The sequence below is a fragment of the Leucoraja erinacea genome, chromosome 24 (genome assembly GCF_028641065.1).
Source record: "Leucoraja erinacea ecotype New England chromosome 24, Leri_hhj_1, whole genome shotgun sequence".
In the NCBI taxonomy this organism is placed as follows: Eukaryota; Metazoa; Chordata; class Chondrichthyes; order Rajiformes; family Rajidae; genus Leucoraja; species Leucoraja erinaceus.
Genome location: NC_073400.1, coordinates 7,963,165 through 7,979,349, shown reverse-complemented (window position 1 = coordinate 7,979,349; position 16,185 = coordinate 7,963,165). Strand labels below are relative to the sequence as shown.

The following is a 16,185-nucleotide window of genomic DNA, read 5'->3' as shown; positions in this document are numbered from 1 at the left end:
AAGCCACAATGGGCCCCCTTTCAGTGCTTGAAATTTCAATGATTCAATGAGAAGTAAAGTGCCATTGACAATTGGCCATTGAAGTTCATAGTCTTCTTTTGAATTTACATGAAGGTTTTCTCTATTATAATAACATGGCATTTACTCAAGATTGCAAAATCACACCAGAAGTTTCCTAAATATTAGTGGTAGGGTTATCACCTCTATTTATTAGTTGAAATCAACAGCGAGCTCAAATAATTGCCAAAAGTCAGTCTCTGGCTGGGCCCTGAACTTTGCCTGGATGGGATGGGATGGGATCTCCTGATGAGAGGCCAATATTGGTGTAAAGGGATATTCATGTCCGAATGAAGGAAAAACACACGTAATAATGATCATTAAATCATTGTTACAAGAAATCAAATGGGAATTACGAATGACTGTTTAATAACACGTTGCGGACTCGGTCAGCACCTGCGGCACACTCCAAACTCTGATGTAGTGGGCAATTTGTTCTAGGGCCTTTGCCAGTGCTGCTCTTAAATTGGTTGCTGCTGAGTGCCAAAACGTGGCATCTTATGGGAGGTTGGCACTGCATCTTTCCCCCCCCAGTTACATTCCTTCCTTTAATCGCAGGGTCAGCATCAGGAGTCCAACTCTATGGCAATGCACCCATGTGATGCATCACTTTCCTCCTCCTTAAGGTCTATTGAGTGGAGTGATTTCATATGTACTTATTGTCTGTCCCCCAGGTCAGTGGACATCATTCATGTTGTACACTCACCTCTAGTAAGCTAGTCCAGTATTCAGTGCTCCTAGAAGGAACAAGGAGATAGAATGTTATAGATCAAGAAGAATTGACTACAATTATTAGAAAGGAATCTGAGCCAGACCAATGACATTAAATATACCCTTCCCAGTAATAACTTAAAATAGCCCTTGCTTTCTCTCTCCATCCCCATCCCCTTCCCAGTTCTCCCACTATTCTTACTATCACCACCTACATTCTATCTCTGTCCCGCCCCTTTCCCCTGACATCAGTCTGAAGAACGGTCTCGACCCAAAACGTCGCCCATTCCTTTTCTCCTGAGATGCTGCCTCACCCGCTGAGTTAGTCCAGCATTTTGTGTCTACCTACATCAAATATCAACTTGCTTTAAAGAACTGTTATTAATACTCACATCCTTGTTTTTTGTTCTGACTACTTTTGTTGAATTAGACAGGGAAATGCATCATTGCGTAAATAATAAATTACCTTTGTACTGAGAGCAATGAGTTCTATATGCATGCGCTACTGGACCTTACTGTTACTGAAGGCAATAGTGACCTATTGAGGCATATATCAATGATGTATCCATCACCTCTTGCTGGGCCTGGAGAGGAAAATTGAATATTAATCCTTCCTTCAGAAACTAACAATACACCTTTCTATTGTGGTCTGTGACCAGCTCCTCAGCATGTCTGATTTTTTTCTGCTCTTTAAACCACTTATCTTTGTTACTTCTCTTTCCTCTCCCTCGTCATACAATCTTCATGTATATATGATGTTCCCCTCTCATTAGCAGAGAGAAACTGTAAACAGAAGTAGCCTCTCTTATAGTTGCTTCAAACTATTTTAAAGTAAAAATTAAAGTAAGGCAGACAGCGTTAGCCTGAAACATGGCAGATGTAAGGCACCAAATACACAGGAGTTTAAGTTGGGTCATAAGGTCGTAAGTTCTATGAGCAGAATTAGGCAATTCAGCCCATCAAGTCCACTCCACCATTCAATCGTGGCTGATCTATCTTTCCCTCTCAACCCCATTCTCCTGCCTTCTCTCCATAATCCCTGACACCCGTACTAATCAAGAAATGGCCAATCTCCTCCTTAAATATACCCATTGACTTGGCCTCCACAACCGTCTGTGGCAAAAAATTCCACAGATTCACTAGCCTGCAAATACTGCAACTCCATTTTGACGGCATTGGAAATGCAGTGCTGGTTTTAGCACAAGCAGTCTAGGGGGGCATAACAAGGTGTGCAGTTCAATTGCATTGTACAAAAGTGGCTTGGAGGTGATTTTCATGGATATATTATTTAGAATGTTGAGTATATACAGTAAGGGAACAAACAATAATTGATTTTCACTTACTGACATTGACTCTGACATTGGCACTGAATATTCAAGATATTCCTGTGCGAAGAAATAGTGCAGAGGTTGCCTGGAGGAGTGGAGATATTTGGGAAAGCAAACAACCATAGATAGATTGCACACAAGCAATCAGGAAATGGGAAAGTCAATGAGTGATTGTATCACCATGACCAAAGGAATATCATTGTAACCTTGGTGTGACCTTAATGAGCTTTTAGATTCCACACAGAAAGGCAGATTCTATGGGGAGAAATCCTGTTGAAGTGCATTTTACTTCAGGGATCACGGTTTAAAAATAATGGTTGTGCAATTGACTTGATGTTTGGAAATTGTGTGGGATATACTAGCCTTAATTTTCTAGTTTGCCCTTGACCTCCTCACACCCTGTCTCCCCTGGTGACCTGACAACTCTGCCTCATGCAGCTATTTAGTTCAGAAATACAGCGCAGAAACAGGCCATTCGGCCCACCGAGTCCACGCCGACCAGTAATCCCAGTACACTAGCATTATCTTACAATTTTTACCCACAAATCTGCACATCTTTGGAGTGTAGGAGGAAACCGGAGCACCTGGAGCAAGCCCACGCGGTCACGGGGAGAACATACAACCTCCGTCCAGACAGCAGCCGTAGTCAGGATTGAACGCAGGTCTCTGGCGGTGTAAGGCAGCAGGTCTATCACTGCACCATCGTGCACCCCCTGCGCCACAGTGCTGCCCAGATTCTTGTTGGGTATTCTTGTCAAATAATCAAATTCTGCAGATATCAGAAGTGCAGAGGGCAGCAGCTTATAAATCAAAACAAGACATCCAATAACAATGCAATTTTTTAATGCAACATTAGTATAGAGAGTTCAGTGATGGAACCCAATATTGCAATCACTGCAGATGATGCACAATCTATGCACCATGTTCACACTGCAAGTTGAAGACAAGCAATTGACTGTCACAGGAGTTGAGCTGGCAATTCAGCTAGTTCTACTCCTGAAGCAAGTCTAAAGAAGGGTCTCGACCTAAAACGTCACCTATTCCTTCTCTCCAGAGATGCTGCCTGTCCCGCTGAGTGACTCCAGCTTTTTGTGTCTATCTTCGGTTCAAACCGGCATCTGCAGTTCCTTCCTCTACAACAAGTCTGTGGATGTACTCTAGACTGTGGAGCAGTCTGGATATTGGTCCAAGTGAACTTAGGGTGATCTTACACTCTGTTTCTGATTTCATCACTTGTGGCTCTCTGCCTTCCACAGCCTCCAACCTTATCGTTTCCCAGCCCCACACAGCCCGGTTTTACCCTCTCCCCAAAATCCACAAACACAACTGCCCTGGCAGACCCATTGTTTCTGCCCGCTCCTGTCCCATGGAAATGCTTTCCACGTACCTCGACTCCATCCTATCCCTCCTGGTCCAATCTCTCCCAACCTATGTCCAAGATACATCACATGCCCGTTGTCTCTTTAAAAATTCAAATAAAAGCAGTGTGAAGAAGGGTCTCCACCCGAAACGTCACCCATCCCTTCTCTCCAAAGATGCTGCCTGTCCCGCTGAGTTACTTCAGCCTTTTGTGTCTATCATAGGGTGAACACACTAACATAGGGAGGGAAGTAGAGAAGTGGAGCCCAAAACACAAACAATGACTGGGTGAAAGAGTTGGGTCACCACTGAATGAGTTTGGGAGCCAGCAAAGTGAGCTCAGAGACATGATCCAAGTCAGAAGCGGTAGGCATTGGAAATATGGCCACCAATGTCCATGATGATAATAGCAGGAAATATATCTGAAAATATTGAAGTGATATGTGGCGATGCCTCTATTCTTGATTCCTATATGAAATCAGCTACTGTTGATGAGTCACGGGACCACAGTGAGATTGAACGAGAAGTTGGTTTCCTTGGTTCAAGAAATTAATACAATGACAAATACACAGCTGAGGAGGTTGAACCTAGTTAGGAACAAGTGGCTGTTGTGAAGCTACAATGCCAGTGTGTACATGAGAAAAGTGTTCATATGCTTGTGTTCAAATAAAGCAGTTTGGTGTACTTACAATATGTATAATATTTAAATATGTTAATGTTATTTAAGAATAAGGGACGCATCCTTGTTTTGAAGCTTATTCTCTGTAATATTATTATGATTATGGTTTATCCACATCCCCCAAAATACATTGCAGACTCGATAACTTTTCTCAGCCACACTCTTAACTGAATCAAGTTATTTCAGCAGTTCTGTTTAAAACCTTTTATCAGGGGTACAGATTGGGGATGGTCAGCCATGATCATATTGAATGGCGGTGCTGGCTCGAAGGGCCGAATGGCCTACTCCTGCACCTATTGTCTATTGTCTATAATATTACCATTTTGCTTGCAAATATTCCTTGACAATGTACAGCAGGGAAACATTCCTTTAATATCCCTTGTCAGAGGTTATGGGGAGAAGGCAGGAGAATGGGGTTTGGAAGGAGAGATAGATCAGCTATGATTGAATGGCAGAGTAGACTTGATGGGCCAAAATGGACTAATTCTGCTATCACTTATAGTCCTATGATCTTAGGATCTATTTTTTTTCTTCATTTCATCCAGCCATTAACTGTTGAATGCTGACTCACTGCGCTAGTCCCATTTGTCTGTAGTTCATACCAAAATTATTAACGAACAAAATTAATTCCACATCCCCTCGAGTTTCTTTGTGGGAGGGAAAGTAAACTGTTGTATATACGGTTGCATCTTGAACATTTCACCTGTATTGATGGTTTAGTTTAGTTAAGTTTAGAGATACAGCGCAGAAACAGGCCCTTCAGCCCATCGCGTCCACCCCGACCAGCGATCCCAGCACATTAACACTATCCTACACACACTAGGTACAATTTTTACATTTACCAAGCCAATTAACCTACAAACATGTGCGTCTTTGGTGTGCGTTAGATTAAGGACCAGTGAGTGAGGAAATGTACCATGACAGATTGTGGTTATTCTCATCAGGCAGTGATGAAGGCTGGATGGACACAGAGGCTGATTCCTCCTGCTCCGGCCAACCAATTCACCTGTGGCAATTCCTGAAGGAACTCTTGCTGAAGCCCCACAACTACGGCCGATTCATCCGCTGGCTGAACAAAGAAAAAGGTCATTGGCAAACTCAGCTTTATGTCTTGTTACTGTGCTTCTATAGCCCAGTTTGTCTGTAAAAGTGGGTCCTAGTACATGAGAACCACTTCTATTAATGGAATAGCCAATCTATGCACAGCAAAGTGCCTCAACTAGCAATGAAATAATGGGCACATTTCATGGATTCATAGATTTATACAGCAGGAGCAAAGGCCTTTCGGCCCAACTCGTTCATGCTTACTACAATGCCAATCTATGTTAATCCCATTTGCCTGTGTTTGAATGAATGAATGAATACTTTATTGTTCCATGTGACAAGTCACAGTGAGATTCTTTGCTTGCGTTACACAATGTATGCAAATAGTCGCCAGATAAGGGCATTGACAAAGTTACAAAGTAAACACAGTATCCACGGCAGGTCCCCTTTGTTCTCCCCGCGCCCATCCCACCTCCCCCCTTCCCCTTATAACCATATAACCATATACCAATTACAGCACGGAAACAGGCCATCCCGGCCCTACAAGTCCGTGCCGAACACGTATTCTCCCCTAGTCCCATCTACCTGCACTCAGACCATAACCCTCCATTCCTTTCCCGTCCATATAATAGGTATGTTACAAAAACCTACCTGAATCGTGGCTGAGCATCTGCCCCACCCCTTGTGTGTGATTTTGGAGCTGTTTGGAGGGGGCGGGTTTAAAACCCGATTTTTACTAGGCTGTTCCAATCGCAGATGTTCAGCCTAGTAAATCATTAACGGAGAATCGCTGCAAGACCCGGTCCCAAAAGCTATTATTAGTTTTATAGGCCTCGAATAGTAGATATAATAAATTTAAAAGCTCTCGTTCAGTTCGCAAGCTTTCGCAGCCCCAGGGTTTTATAAAGCAAACAATTAAAGGTATGTACCTTATTTTTACATTAAATGGGGCATGTATATAACCCTATAATTATAATTTTCTATAACGAATAGTTCATTTTGGGCTTTTTATATCCCGCAGTATTTTTCTCGGCATTTGAGGGCACAAATCCAGCGCGCTGTCAACATTCTAAACCTGCGCGTTCACAGAAACCCACTAGAAAGCCGATTTAAATGGGCATTTATTTACAGCAACTGAACACTAAATTCCTTCCATTTGGCCTATAAATTAATGTAAATTAGATATAAAAATCATGTTATATTGTGAATTATTTGTGAATAATCATTGGACACTTAGGCTATTTAAAAATGTTAATCTTTCCTTAAGAAATGGGCTTTTGACTGTCCAAGATCACAGCTTTTTTGTTATGTCCATTGAAAATCAATAGGGAACAAGATGCTAATTTCCGAGTATGAAAATGGTCAAAACTTTTTTAATACTTGAGATATGAAAGTGAATTAGGTGTCAAATTAAACTTATTGTTATGCTTTATCTGATGGGATAAATTGCAGACTTGATTTTTTAAATCTCAAAATTTTGTAACATTGCTACATATAACTATCCAGTTTATTTTTAAATGATAAAATCGAACCTGATTCCACCACCTTCACTGGAAGCTCATTCCACACAGCCACCACTCTCTGAGTAAAGAAGTTCCCCCTCATGTTACCCCTAAACTTCTGTCCCTTAATTCTCAAGTCATGTCCTCTTGTTTGAACCTTCCCTACTCTCAGTGGGAAAAGCTTATCCACGTCAACTCTGTCTATCCCTCTCATCATTTTAAAGACATCAAGTCCCCCCTTAACCTTCTGCGCTCCAAAGAATAAAGACCTAACTTGTTCAACCTTTCTCTGCAACTTAGTTGCTGAAACCCAGGTAACATTCTAGTAAATCTCCTCTGTACTCTCTCTATTTTGTTGACATCCTTCCTATAATTAGGCAACCAAAATTGTACACCATACTCCAGAATTGGCCTCATCAATGCCTTGTACAATTTTAACATTACACCCCAACTTCTATACTCAATGCTCTGATTTATAAAGGCCAGCACACCAAAAGCTTTCTTTACCACCCTATCTACATGAGATTCCACCTTCAGGGAACTGTGCACAGTTATTCCCAGATCCCTCTGTTCAACAGCATTCTTCAATTCCCTACCATTTACCATGTACGTCCTATTTTGATTTGTCCTGCCAAGATGTAGCACCCCACACTTATCAGCATTAAACTCCATCTGCCATGTTTCAGCCCACTCTTCCAACTGGCATAAATCTCTTTGTAGACTTTGAAAATCTACTTCATTATCCACAACCCCGCCTATCTTAGCATCATCTGCATACTTACTAATCCAATTTACCACACCATCATCTAGATCATTGATGTACATGACAAACAACAGTGGACCCAACACCGATCCCTGAGGCACCCCACTAGTCACTGGCCTCCAACCGGATAAACAGCTATCCACCATTACTCTCTGGCATCTCCCATTCAGCCACTGTTGAATCCATCTTGCTACTCCACCATGAATCCCCAACAATTGAACCTTCTTAACCAACCTTCCATGAGGAACCTTGTCAAAGGCCTTGCTGAAGTCCATATATACAACATCCACTGCTTTACCCTCATCAATTTCCCGAGTAACCTCTTCAAAAAATTCAAGAAGATTAGTCAAACATGAACTTCCAGGCACAAATCCATGTTGACTGTTCCTAATCAGACCCTGTTTATCCAGATGCTTATATATATTATCTCTAAGTATCCTTTCCATTAATTTGCCCACCACTGATGTCAAACTAACAGGTCTATAATTGCTAGGTTTACTCTTAGAACCCTTTTTAAACAATGGAACAACATGCGCAGTACGCCAATCCTCCGGCACTATTCCCGTTTCTAATGACATTTGAAATATTTCTGTCATAGCCCCTGCTATTTCTACACTAACTTCCCTCAATGTCCTAGGGAATATCCTGTCCGGACCTGGAGACTTATCCACTTTTATATTTTTCAAAAGTGTCAGTACTTCCTCTTCTTTGAATCTCATAGTTTCCATAGCTACTCTACTTGTTTCCCTTACCTCACATAATTCAATATCCTTCTCCTTGGTGAATACCGAAGAAAATAAATTGTTCAATATCTCCCCCATCTCTTTTGGCTCTGCAGATAGCTGTCCACTCTGACTCTCTAATGGACCAATTTTATCCCTCGTTATCCTTTTGCTATTAATATAGCTGTAGAAACCCTTTGGATTTACTTTCACCTTACTTGCCAAAGCAACCTCATATCTTCTTTTAGCTTTTCTAATTTCTTTCTTAAGATTCTTTTTACATTCTTCATACTCCTCAAGCACCTAATTTACTCCATGCTTCCTATAATGCCTGATGGCCCCTGCCCCCCCCCCCCCCCCCCCACCCCACCCCCCCACACACTGGGTCCCCATATCCCTCTATAACATTTCCTGTCCATGTACGAGTCCAAATGTTCTTCAGGTGTTGCAATTGTTCCTGCCTCTACCGCCTCCTCTGGCAGTTTTATTGCATATACCCTCCATCCTCTGTTTGAAAATTTTTCCCTTCAGATCCCTTTAAATCTTTCTCCTCTCACCTTAATTTTAGACTCCCCTACCAGGGGGAAAAGACTATGACTATAGCTCAAGTCTGCAAGTCCAAGCCACATTCACGTGACCTTTTTCTGCACCCGCTTCAGAATAATCACACCCTTCATAGTTGTAGCAGACATAGGCCCTTCAGCCCATTAAGTCTGCACCAACCATAAGGCATCCACCTACACAAATCCCATTTTATGCTCCCCACATTTGCGCCCCACCCAAGGTTTCTGTGCGGTTCCCGGAGGTTTTTGTCAGTCTCCCTACCTGCTTCCACTACCTGCAACCTCCGGCAACCACCTGCAACCTCCGGGAACCGCACGGAAACTTTGGGTGGGGTGCAAAGTCTCCAGAGGTTTCCGTTCAGGTTTTCTAAGTGGGACGGGGCATAAGTGGGACAGGGGCATTACTCTTACTCTAACTCTTTACACTTTACTCGTTACTCTTTACTCCGATGGTGGTGAGTCTTTGGACGTTCTCTATCCCAAAGGGTTTTGGAGGGTCAATCATTGTTTTAAACATTAGGTAGGTGCTTCAACGTCAATTAGTATTAAATGGCAATAACAGTCAGAACCACTAACAGGGAGGAACTTTAATTTTATTCTTCACCAGGTATATTTAAGATTGAAGACTCTGCACAAGTTGCAAGATTATGGGGAATTCGGAAGAACCGCCCGGCCATGAACTATGACAAGCTTAGCCGCTCCATCCGGCAATATTATAAGAAGGGCATCATCCGCAAGCCTGACGTCTCACAACGCTTGGTGTACCAGTTTGTACATCCCGTATGAGGGAAGGAACAGACACTTCAGAGCCCTCTGTGGTATCACATCCCAGACCAGGTGACTTCAAGGGAATGTTTGAACACTGAAGGCCCGAAGCCTGCCTAAAGGATGTGATTTACGTACAAAAACTCCCTGCCTGCTCTGCCTCTATTTGTATTTGCATCTAACAAACTTTTTTTTTCAGGTTGTTTTTCTTTTTGTTTCGTCGATAGAAACTTCAATTGGGGCCCACTGTATATAAAACTCCAAAGGCCCATCAAATCGGATGTCAAGTGATCACAACCAAACCTTATTCATTTTCTCTAATTTAACTACATTTTGTTCTATGACGGGAAGACAGTAACCCAATTAACATTTCAGTGTCCCAAGTAGTGTTTCAGTAGTTTGGGACGGCACCATGACTTTGAATTTTGTCCATGGTTTTATTTCTACTTTTTCTAGTATTGTATGATTTTTAACGTAAATTCAATCATGAAGGTTTTTTTGTTCCATTTTATTGGATGACCTTCAGAGTGAGCACTTGGGATCCAGTAGATAGTATGAGACCTGGGCACCTGAGGTAGTCAAGGAAGCAAATGGGTAGATTTCTATCCTCACAAAAATGTACTGACAACTAAATATAGGCACAGTGGCCTGCAGAATTAAAATGTCGATAATTCAGTGCAATGAAAATAGTTCATTATATTTATGTATATTATGTTATTTCTCTCCTTCTTCTCTCTATTGATGAGAGGGAGAAGCAACGAGTGTTGCAGATTCATAGTGAATGGAATTAAATAGAAAGTTAAATAGAAACCACCAAAATATTTTACTCGGTACATTTGAAGCGTTAACATTTTATCCAACTTCAGACCGAGTGACAGTCGTAGGATATCCAAAATGTCTTCTGAATCTTAGGAGGATATACTAACGTCACGAAGAGTAGGGTCCCTACCTCTGACCGACACATAGTTCTTCCATTCATCTAGCAGCATAGAGAATAATATTAGGTGTACAGCACAGAGACTAACTGATCATCTCAATGGGTCTATATTGTTCCACACCAGCCTTTTCCCAATCCTGTTCCATTTTATCTTGTGCTTATCTCACTTTCCCTGCAGTTCTCACCTCAGCTGCTTTATTTACAAATTCAAACCTATTGCATAAGGAAATGTCCACTGTATTTGCTATTAAATTCCCGAGTTTATCCATATCAGCATCTACTTATGACCCCCCCACACAAGTGGAAACACTTTTGAATTATTGTGGGCCCATATCTGGTCTTGACAGAGCACATTCATTCTTAAATTCCCTTCTTGTGCAATGCCTGATGGTGGCTTGTATTATTGCAAAAATGGGTATGTCATAAACCAGATCCAATGATGTTTGAAGATGAAGTCTCCCAACTCTTCACACAACCATCCATCTCTAATGATTACTGCTGAGAGGATGCGAGGGCGTTGATACGGTTAAAACGTCAACGCTGAATGTTTTTACCAAATAACAATGGAGTCACCCGAACCACGGAAATGGTATCTTTGAATGCTCCGATTATTTACTGTTGGAGAATTGCCATTAGAGTAAACTTGTTCCATAACTGAATCCCCAAATACTTTATGAATTTTAGCCCTGAAACGAAGTCGTCATTTTGAATAATCTTCAATTTAAAACTTAGGCCATTACTACATTTGGCTTAATCAGTCAATTAATCACAGCCTTAAAAGATATTTTGAACAAGGAGAAAACCCTGCCAGTAAACCACCTTGAGTTAATAGCAGGAACTGATTAATAGAGTATTTGGAAGTGCCATAATGTCTACAATGTAAATCAAATTGTCATGACTGTCTTAGACAAAAATGGTCACACTTCAACAATACCTGTTCATTGCTCATGAAAATAAGTATCGATCAAAGGGATCAAACAACTAAACACATGCCATGTTAAACAGTCAACTGACAATGTTCCCATTCACACTGCCTAAGTACTGCAACAGTCTGGGATAAATCTTGTTCAAGAGCCAGGCTCAATTTTTCTTCTTGTTCATTTCTACATTTGATATACACATAAACACAGCTAACTACACACTGCTTTTTTTAGATAATTGTACACACGAAAAAATGTTGGGGTATCTTTGATAAGTTCACCACTGATTGCTTTAATCACATTGCCCAGTTACATCAGGGACGTAAGATCACACTTCAGTTACAAACTGGAAATTGGCAGGCAAACTTTGAAGTGTTTGCACAATTAACCTTGGTTAAAAATGGAATGGAATTTTACAAGCTTCAGAATTGCACCTCATACTACTTATCACTGCCACCAGGAGCAAAGGTCATGTATTAAAAGTCACCTGAGTCTTTTCACCTTAGAGAATCAAAGAATAATTATCCACTTGCTCAGTCCTGCAGCAAATACTCTTCCTGCCTTTTTATGAAGATGTGCCCTCTATTTATGGAGAATCTGGATCTAAATTCCAGATAGCATTACAATTTTTGTTAAAAGAAATATCTATACTGCCTGTATTAAATCATTCGTCATCAATAAAAAGGGAACCATAGACCTGAAAGAATTTAACACTTTCAGGCCTGCTTTCAGCTTGTTCTACAAAAAGCATGTGGACTGCTGTTGGCAATTTGCTGCCTCTGTTTACTGTACCTTGTGTTTGTTTACATGTCACTGTTGGCCCATGACCCGGCTTGAAGTAAATCAATGGCTTTAGTGCCGAGGGGAATGGTTTACACATTCTCCAAAGGAAAATTGTTCGGGGAAAAAAAAAGGCCTTAAAAATCTTTATTCACCTTTTATTGGGATCAGTCCACATGGTGAAGCTCTCCATTTGAGCACCAGAGGGGCGATGATAATATTATTTGAGGGGAATTATTTCCAGACTTGTTGTTAATCAGTACTGGCCCGGCCCAGTGATAGATGAAGGAGGTTTGTTGGAATAGTTGCTGCAAAGTAAAATCTGAGCTCAAATCAACAATACACCATAAAAGCACACAATGTGCTGGAGTAACTCAGTGGGTCAGACAACATCACTGGAGAACATGAACAGGTAACGTTTCGGGTCAGGACTCCAAAACATCAGCTATACATATGTTCTAATCATTGCCCGACCGACTGAGTTATTCCAGCATTTTATTTCTTTTTTTTGTAAACTAACATCTGCAAGTTCCGTGTGTCTTCAACAAGACACCAAATTTAGTTGTAGAATTTTCTTCTTCTCTCTCCCTGGCATTGGTCCCGAAGGGAAAGTCTACAAACCTCACAGTGCCTGGTATTTGGCGCTGTTAGCAGGAGGAAAAGATTACTCCATTCATATTCTGTACATCTTACACATATTGAGGGAACTTTATTAGATTAAAAAACTTATGGATTATTTAATAATGCTTGCTAGTTTACTGGGAAATAAATGATCTTTTACAGTGTAATATGTTACAGGAGAGACCATTTTACATGCCAGGGCAGGACACTTATTTGTGGAAAAAGAAATAGTGTTTGGGACTTAATGACGTTTTCCTGGGTTTTCATTTGGGTTCATATATTCTCCTGTCACAATTTTACTGTAAATGCAGTAAGTTGTAGAAATACCACAGTCGAGATGAACAAACCATCTCACTTCACTTTTAACTCAAAGTTCACTTTTATGATCATTTTTAAAAAATATGCATCGCAGTCCCTTTTCAGCTCCCAGACCTCCTTCTTTTGGGCAGAAGAGGGAGATAGTGAGTATTAGCTGGTTCCAATCACAATTCCTGTACTGTATATCCAGAAGAGCCACAGTAAAAGACTATCAGCTTTCATGAAGCACTCCCTCTCATGGCCCAACAAGGTGCTGCAGTAACTCTGCAGCAGTTGCAGGCATCCATTTCGAACTGAAGGGGATGTCAAATCAAATCTCAACACACTGAAAATAATACTTTCAACAGTTTGACACTCAAAATCTGGTGAAGATTCCACATAAGCTAAAGGTACAATGAAGATAACCTGATATGCAATGGATATTGTGAATAGGAACCTCGAACAGGGTTCTAATTGAATAGGGAATGGTGTCAAATTTTAAATAAAGTGGGGTTTGATGAATTTTAGATTTTTAACACTTGCTTTTGTTTGATATTAGACTTGTAAAACTGAAATTGAAAAACTGTGAATACAATTATTAAAGCCACATGTTGAAATTTTGAAGTTTTTAATTTCAACATATTCTCATTTTGGTCACAAGGGCATTCTTGATTAAGAATACACTACGTTTCTTGGGATAAAGGTAAGAAAGAGGTGGGGGAGGTGCTTTATTGATTAAAGGAGACTTCACAACTGTAGACAAAATTGACATTACTGAGGGATCGGCCAGTGAGGTCAAACGGGTGAGGTTGAGAAAATAATAGGTGAAGAGGACTTTATTGTGATTATATTATAGTAAATGGGCATTGGAGGAATTCATATGCTGGGAGATAGCAGATAGCTGCAAGAATAAATAGGATTGTCATAATAGGGGATTTGAACTTTCCCAATGTAGACTGGGGCTGTCAGAGTGCCAAGGGATGGGATGGAATCTGTTAAGTGTGTTCAGGAAAGTTTCTTCAGGCAATACGTGGAGCACCCTACAAGGGCGAGGGCAAATATTGACATACTCTGAGGTAAATAAGCAGGTTAAGTGACTGAGTGACTAAATGAGAACCAGAGGACATAGGTTTAAGGTGAGGGGGGGGGGGGGGGGGGGAAAGATTTAATAGGAACCTGAAGGGTAACTTTTTTACACAAAGGGTGGTGGGTGTATGGAATGAGCTGCCAGAGGAGGTAGTTGAGGCAGGTACTATTGCAACGTTTAAGAAACATTTAGATAGGGCATGGATTGGATAGGATAGGATTAGAGGGATATTGGCTAAAATGCAGGCAGGGTACGTGTAGATGAGTTGAATGAAGTATATTTTATTGTCTAGGACAGAGATGCACAACCAATATCCCTCAGGCCTAATTTGGTTTGCAGTGACTCTTGCATTGAATGTAGAAAAGAACAGCATGGAAACAAGCCCTTTGGCCCATAGTCTGTGTTGATCATAATTCCAAATTGAACTAATCCCTTCTGCTTGCATATGATCCATATCATAATCATACTTTATTAGCCAAGTATGTTTTGGAGCATACAAGGAATTTGATTTGCCATACAGTCATACTAATAAAAAGCAACAGAACACACAAAATACATTTTAACATGAACATCCACCACTGATTCCTCCACATTCCTCACTGTGATGGAAGGTGAAAAAAAGTTCAATCTCTTCCCTTCTTTGTACTCCAGCTCCAAGCAACAGAGATCCCTGCAGAGCACCAGTGGTCACAAATCTCCTGACAGATTCACACCCTTCCAGCTCCAGGAAGAGGGAGGGTGAAGAGGAGGGGGAGGGAGTGCTGGGGGATGAGGGGAAATGAGCCGTGCCTGCGCAGTTGGGGGCTATGCGTGAGTGGTGCAATATTGCGTTGAGGGGGGCCAGGTTGCATTGGGGGCACCAGGCCTCCCGTGTGACAGGGACCAATGGGTTGCACTTACTCTAGTAAAGAACTAAAACTGCCACAATAAAGCTCAAACCAACAGAAGCACGGAGCCTTAGACCCATCAGGTAGTGCAGAAGATAAAAAAAATAGTTGTACACACCAATAAAATATTCTCTTTATTGACTTTTTTTTTTAAACAGGTGACAGAAATCCTCAGGTGAGATCAATAAGGGTAACTACTTTCTTAGCCATGTGGTGCACACGACACAAGGAATTTATCCAACCAAAGCCACAATAACATGGATTTAGCTTGTTCCACATTCCTCGGTATTGTGGAGTCAGCGACAACATGATTTCATCCAACGTTCTACCTTCTCAAATCTACAATGTTCTGGGATCTTCCATGGGATGAATTCAGCAATTTACCAATATCAGTAAAGACTCAACCCCCATGTTTCATAACCACAATTTGTTTGGAGAGGGGGACTAGTAAGAAGTTAAAGTTTCAGAAATACGGACTTAAAAAAACAAAAACATTTAATCGATTAGTTGTCCATGGCTGCAGCCTCTATTTGGTTAAGATTTTAATTTTTTTAATTCACAAACAACCCATTGAAGAAACTTCCCATTAACAGAACCAGGGAATAAGTTAACTGCACCATGCACCACACATATTGCAGTGTATTTTGCTTAATGCACCCTGGAAGACATGCAAGCATTCTGCACCAAGACAGCCACAGGTTTTAACTACAGTCAGAACTCGTCACTGTATGGAGCCACAACGTAATATACAAAGGTGTGATTTATGCACCATTTATTAGTGGGAAATCTTGTTTACCTGGTCAAAAAAATGTACCACTCACAGTCATGGAATAGATAGCAACTTCTGTGGTGAAAAATGGTGTATCTAATAGTTTGAATATAAATAGAAGCTTGTTCAATATTGAGTAGATTATTTTTCTAAAGCAACTTGTTCCTCTCCACCTGCATTAATAAATACTAATTTGATACAGCTGTGTTTTGAATTAAATTCAAGTACCCAGTTCATCATAAAAGACCAACAACTCATTAAACCCCTCATCTTTGGGGATTTATAAATCGCTTCTCAATTCAGCGTGGTCCTTCCCATTGATGCAGCAAGCTCTTTACTCCACCACTGTGATGTACTACGCATGGCCCCGAGGCTAGGCTCAGCTGACACACCA

At 41.0% G+C, this 16,185-nt stretch overlaps 1 protein-coding gene across 1 annotated transcript in view; it reads left to right on the top strand.

Annotated features, from left to right (window-relative positions):
• The window catches only part of LOC129708616 (SAM pointed domain-containing Ets transcription factor), a 79,924-nt gene extending 66,269 nt beyond the window's left edge, over nucleotides 1–13,655 (top strand). The window contains exons 5-6 of the mRNA XM_055654470.1: nucleotides 5,079–5,219; nucleotides 9,336–13,655. Coding sequence (XP_055510445.1) covers nucleotides 5,079–5,219; nucleotides 9,336–9,514 — 320 coding nt within the window. The 3' untranslated portion in view covers nucleotides 9,515–13,655. The remainder of the gene's footprint in view (nucleotides 1–5,078; nucleotides 5,220–9,335) is intronic.
• Nucleotides 13,656–16,185: the final 2,530 nt, after the last annotated feature.